Genomic DNA, 6586 nt, shown 5'->3' with positions numbered 1-6586 from the left:
AGCAATACGTGTGTGCTGTCAGTTCACATTGATGAGCATAAAATCAGTGTTTTCTGTAGAACCTTATTGTATCCGCGGCGTTCACCCGTAGTGCAGATTCCGATGGAGATGGGAAGGGTCACTTGCACTAAGATTCATTTCTACAGTGACTACTTTATCGGTTTCATGACTTGGGGGTCTTTCTCCTACACGTGGCCTCACTGACTATTTAACAACGCCATAAATAGGAGTAAACAGTTTTGTACAACAGCACACTTTTCAAATTTTTACAAGTGTGCTCAACCTTCCTGTTAATCAACTGCCCACTTGTTTTGTGTTAACCATTCTGCCATTATACAGAGTGATTAGGATCACGGACGATTCATGTCAAGCAACAGTCGGATAGCCATGTTGAGCTACAGCTGCATCACATGGAGAAAGGTAAACAAGTCAGCAGGCTGCCGAAGTCGTACTCACTAGAATCTCGTGGAACGAAGAAGAAATTGAGTACCAAATTAACTAGTTGAAAGAATCAGAGTGTATTACTGTACACGGTAAAATAATGTGCTCAAAATGGTCTCGAAATGCGAATCTCTTTCAAAAGACTTTCGGGTGTCAGCGGTTTTAAGAACACACTGGATCGGGTACATTTGTCCAGTTGTCCCAATGCCGCTTCAAGTTGTTCGAGGACACAGGGATCCCTTTCGATTTTACTTCTGTTAGATAACAGTCGATTGAGATCCCGAATCACATCCGGTGCTAACCAATCGGGGAGTTGTTCTTCAAGGAAAAAAGCACGAGCAAGGTTGGCAGCTGCCTGTCTGACGGATGGTGAATGATCCTGAGTAAGGTGTAGTTCGATCAGGTAGAAAATCTATAAAGAACAGGAAAAAAAACGCAAGCTTTGAATTCTCATAGGGTTGGTTTACGATGACCCGAAAATTTTTTTCAGCGAAGTAAGTGTGACTACATCAAAAAAAAATACGGCCCAATCATGAAGTCGGTACGTTTCTATTGAGATTAGGCATACAAATAATCAACAGCACATCTCAGTAATCTTAGTTCACTGTGACAATAGTTGCTTTATACGCATCAGAAATTTTCCTTGTGTCCTAAACTTAGAGGCACTTAGATACAATCTTCATACGACTGCTGTTCTTGCCGCGCAAAACAACTAGTTGTCGGCTACCCGTCACAAGAGTATGCTCAAATGAGAAGATCAAATATGTTGCAATTTTTACGGATGGCTGGCGCCGGCTTACCTGGAGCACACTATCTTGTTGACATCAGCTACGACATCTAGACGGTTCACATTCCCATGTATGACATGAATGTACATCCAAACACCTAGCTGCGACATCGTTTTCACGCAGTTCTTGTAAGAAAGAAATCACGTGTTATACCGTATTGCGAGGAAAACAGTAGGGGGATGGAGAATTCTACAGTCTGATGAGAAATGACAGGGCAGTGAAGCTAGGTGGGGTCGGCTGCCGATCTAAGTTGTACATTTACCAACTAAGAAGGAACATTGCATAGCGATTTCGAGAAAAGAGACCTCTGCTGACAATTGACACAGCTGAAATCCATGGACTACACACTCGCACTGTGAGCCCCCTGAACGATGTGAGAAAAAGTTGGGCATACCATGATCATCCACAAGCACAACTTTCAAGGGCAGTCAGCTGTCTTTACCATTGGTTGTCACCATCTATTTTGCTAAAAAAACGAGACCAGTTGCCGCTCGAAACCCGATGACTTAGTGACCATAGTTAGTGTTAGTTGAAGATAGGATTTCTCGAGTGTACCTTAGGGGTAAGTTGTAGGGCCCTGCGCATATTTTTACCCTACTGACGTAACACCTATCCATACAGGCTTGTCGAAGTGATTGGTTTGCAATACAGTGCATACGGTGCTTGTGGCTGAGAAAAATCAATTATGACAACTTGTAAAAACAAAAAAAGAATCATTGAGGTGATACAAAAAACATAATCCAGTTCGGGTTATCTTAATTTAGTTCAAAATGCGGGAATATAACGACGAAAGAGCTCGCCGGAATATATAGCTTCTGTGGGAATATGCTCCCCTCATTTAATGATGGTACCCGTAATAATACCATTATTTTGCGTTCCTAAAGGGTGGTATGTGTATGAGGATGATTGTAATCGACTTTAAATCATCTTCCTCTGGAAGGAACGACCGCATTTCACGTTGAACGAATGAACGCGAAAAACTCACCAGCCATCAGAGTCATGTGATATTACAAGTGCATAAGGATTAGCTTGTGCCAAAAAGAGTAAGCGGATTGGCTGAAGGCAGAGTTCGGACAAGTAAGCGTTCAACGATTCAAACATGAAATTGTTAAATTATCAGGCGAACAGGGCTGAAATGAAACACGATTTGAAACTCACAATGAGTGTGATGGAGCTGACAACATGGCATTACCAGAAGGGAAATAAACCAGTTTCACTTACCTCATAGACTATCGGTCCCATTGCATGTCTTAAGAGACGACAGAGTTCTGTCACATTGGACAGACTTGCCGCACGCACAAGCGGCTCCGTGTCTCTGCTGCCCACGGTCATACAGTGCAAGACTTGCGTGCGATACTTTGGGGCCATATAACCTGAAGAAAATGTATTCAGTGTGGCGTGTTTACCAATGGACAACGAACCAGAGTATGTCTGCAACCATATGTCGTATTGACAATTAAATTATAAGTGCGAAATAACACGGACAATAACCCCGCTTATGGATGAATTTATTTAGGGAAGGGAAATTTTGGTACTCTTTTTTCTAATGCAGCGAGTATACTGAACTTGAAAGCATGTTTCGCTTGATACGAAACTATCATTACTACAGTCCGGAGCTACATAATTGTAATCGACCGGTGAATCAACTTGGTTCGCAGAAAATAGCTCAAGCGATCTGAAACGGGATTATACGGGTAACTCTGATTATGGCGGTAGGGAAAACGAAGTTTCCAAGTGAAGGAGTCTGAGAAGTGAATTTGAAACGCCATGATACCACGGAAAGGCGGATATCAATGCGGAAACACTATCAGCAGTAATGACAAAAACTGAAGTGGAGAATCTAAAACTGCGGCCGTTCGGTTAAGTGATGTTCTTCACGGTGCAAAATTGCCGCTCAATTTTGAGACAAATTACGAAGGGGAATGCAAAATAAAATCAAGTACTTGATGATATGGGAAGCACTTTCACCAACGAACGTCTACAGACCTGGCAACTATGAACTGAGTGCGTAACAAACTAACTGTTCACTGACTGGATAAATGGCAACTTCCGCGCTACGACAGGTCTGTTTCAACGGTAGCCTACAAACCCATAGATTTACCGGATCTTTCTAATCAATTACTACCACAATGAGCTGCACTCAGTGCTGTCGGCACTACGCTCTGTTTTATGGCCGCGGGCTTGAACACTCCCATGTGATGTCATGTCACTCGGATTTCGGAAGCACACAAAAAATTTTTGGAAATTAGTCCTATTGTAGGGATATCTGTTCACCCACACAAGCTGCAGCCGAACACTGGCGAGCTAATAAATGGCGTAATATTAGGCTTCATCCAGAGTAGACCAGGTGTGCCATCATAAAAACAGTAGCAATGACACATCTGTAGTGGTACTATATTCGAGTGATGAGATGTTGGGTTACCATTCTAAAATAAGAGTACAAATCCACCAGTTTCCGACTGACAATTACCGGTATGGCGGAAGCAACAAGTAATCCAGAGGTTATACTAGTAAAGATGAATAGAACTGTTCAAACGAGGCTGCAACACTGCAATTGTATCTGACACAATTCAGTTTGAACGCTCTCTCTCGGTTAATTTTCGAGAATCTCGCAAGACAGTGGAACAATTCAAACATGTTCAACAACTTTCCCATTTCTGGCTGACCCTGTGATGACAGTGTATTAAAGCTCTCGGTGACCGATTATATCGATTCCCATTGGGAAAGAGCCTCCTGAGAGATATAACGACTGCTACTGGTCCATCGGGTATGTTCTCTCAAGTGAAATGACCGCACTTCAACAAGTGGACAGAAAAAAATTATTAAGATACATTTCGGGGTCGTATAAAAAGCAACTGCGTCTGACAGTAGTATCTCAAGGTTGAACAGTTTAGTATATACAGCCCAAGTGCTGTATACAATCTAGAAGTGGTATGTTATTGTAGTCATGATCTTTGGGATACCAGGATGTAATAATATGAACAGCTTTCAGTAGCACAGCAAACGGATAAAAAGCTAGCAGATATCGGAGGGGGTAAATGAGAAAAAAACATCCCGTTGGCCGATAGACCGAAACCATTCACTCGACCATATCAGCACACGGCCGGATATTTTGAANGCACATGCTCAAAGTGTACAAATCAAAACCACAATTTCGACCAGACGGAGACTGGATTCGAAGGAGGAACCAGCCGAAGAATTCCAGCTGGTTTTACCCACTGACTTAAAACCCTAACCTACTAATGCTACGGGAGCTGTCAGTTAGGTTCTCTCCTATTGTTTTCATTGTGTATTTCTAATGAAACCAGTCTTGGAAGAGTTCAGCCGTGGTGGCCAGAACGCCGGTCAATAAACCTCCGTTTATCAATAGTATGCTATTCCCTTATAATCTAACCAAAATACTGACGCTATCTTTTCAGTCCTTCCCCTCAGTCCACAACATGTCCAGATACAAAACAGATCAACGCTTCTGGGATCACACCTCGATGCAGCAAAAAATTTACTAGGGTATCAGAGATTTCAACACCATGATAGGATACGCTTTACCACTGAGACTTTGAGGCTAACAGTTCATGGATGACAAAACAACGAAGTTGTTCCATGCATGCAGAAAGTTTGCGTCCCAAGACGGAATATCCGGTAATTAGTTTGTACCGAACTACTTGGCAGGCTTGATGCGGATGTGATGAACATCCCACTTAAAATACCGTGAAGTTATGCGGCGATGACTAGTTCGACTCAGTGGATTGTATTGAGTAGCAATGTACAAAACACAGTTTATAGCGCAGCAGATTGCACCGATAATACACAAATTGACAGTTCCATTAGATATACTGTATTCATATTTAATTTAGTACCAAGGATAAGTGAATAAGGCACTTAAAGTGAATAAAGTAGTTAATCATGGTAAGAAGTATGGATATTTTGCAAGATGTTTAAAATAGAGATAATAATTACTTATAAGCTTTGATACCTACGTGGATCTGCTTGCACATGAATAACAACTGGACCAGAAAAGGGAGCAGCTTGTTCGAAGGATCCCAAAGATCTGAGGTTAGCACGTTAGGAGCTACATTATTACCGACAGCATTCTAACGAAACTTGAACCTCGGTACTTTTTACTTCAGATTATGAAAACGTGGACTGTAATTCACTCCGAGATTACACAACAGACCATATTCAGTAGAAATAGGGCCAGAATGTACGCCGTTTGGAAGTAATATTAGTCCTATCTAGGTTGGAGAGCACTTGAATCCCAAAGAATTGCAGAACTACACTGAAACTCCCTGCTACTGGACTTCCGTCCGTTTGCATAAACCTTGAAAAAACCTTTAAAATGATTTTTTTTCAGTAAGATAATCCCACTGAAAAGCAGTGGGTTGAAGAAATTCGGTTTTAATCATAAGGTAGTTATTAAGTAAACTGAGAGTTGGTAAGGGTCAAGTAGGATGAACAGATCGGATCTGATTACTATCCTACGATGTTTACTTCCATGAGACGAAAGCGGTCAAACATCACGTGATGAACACGCACGCGGTCGTTTTCTGGAGATTGTGCAACCAAAATATCTGTTTGACATGCATGCATCGCTTTTTTGCATCAGACTGAAGAGACTAAAAGGAGAACCTGCAGAGCAGACGAGTGAATCAGTGGCTAGGCAAGGCTCACATCTCTCAAATAGAACTTGACAGCAGACGAGGTGATGTGATCTCCATGTCATCGTCCATTCGTGTTGCATGAAATGAGCAAGCAACAATTGCAAAAAATATAACTCGAATATCCAGAGTACACCACCGTAGGTGACTATACATTATTTCAGAGTCGACCTGGTCAGATCTGATTGAGAATTAGTTCCAGCCAAAATTCGATTTGGGTGTGAGTGCCGCCTAGGTAAGAAACCGGAAAAACATAATAGAGATGTATTGTTGGTTAGTTTAGGACGTCCAGTGTCAGAATAACTGCGCTGACGAAAAAGAGAACCACAGGGGATTTCTTACCGAGGTCTCGTAAAATTCGCATTATAGCCTCGCCTAGTTTCAATATAAATTCCACACGACTGTTATGGGAAGTCTGTTGAGAAGGCTCCTTTCCTGAAACGGGTATGCATAACTGACGGAATCGGTCGAGCAGTGCAGTGAGAGTTCGATCAGTTAAACTGTGACCCAACGCGGCCAGACCACGAATAGCATTCAAATAAACGTAGCTGTCCTCATCTGATAGGTGATGAAATAATACCTACAAGCAAGCAAAAATGAGAGGATAGATGAGAAGTGTTGATCGTGCGGACGTACGAATACGAGACAGGATACTAGGTTTTCAGGATGCTAGACGTTACATTGCATTGCCAATGTCGCCTT

The 6586-nt window shown here is 42.1% G+C and overlaps 1 protein-coding gene across 1 annotated transcript in view; it reads right to left on the bottom strand.

Moving 5' to 3' along the window:
* Positions 1–476: 476 nt before the first annotated feature.
* Positions 477–6586, bottom strand: part of T265_14088 (hypothetical protein) — a gene marked incomplete at both ends in the record, with an annotated part of 62993 nt that continues 56883 nt past the window's right edge. Inside the window, 3 exons of the mRNA XM_009171983.1 lie at positions 477–853; positions 2451–2602; positions 6227–6464. Coding sequence (XP_009170247.1) covers positions 548–853; positions 2451–2602; positions 6227–6464 — 696 coding nt within the window. The remainder of the gene's footprint in view (positions 854–2450; positions 2603–6226; positions 6465–6586) is intronic.

This window comes from Opisthorchis viverrini, assembly GCF_000715545.1.
Source record: "Opisthorchis viverrini unplaced genomic scaffold opera_v5_142, whole genome shotgun sequence".
Taxonomy (NCBI): Eukaryota; Metazoa; Platyhelminthes; class Trematoda; order Opisthorchiida; family Opisthorchiidae; genus Opisthorchis; species Opisthorchis viverrini.
This window is presented reverse-complemented; position numbering and strand designations above follow the sequence as displayed.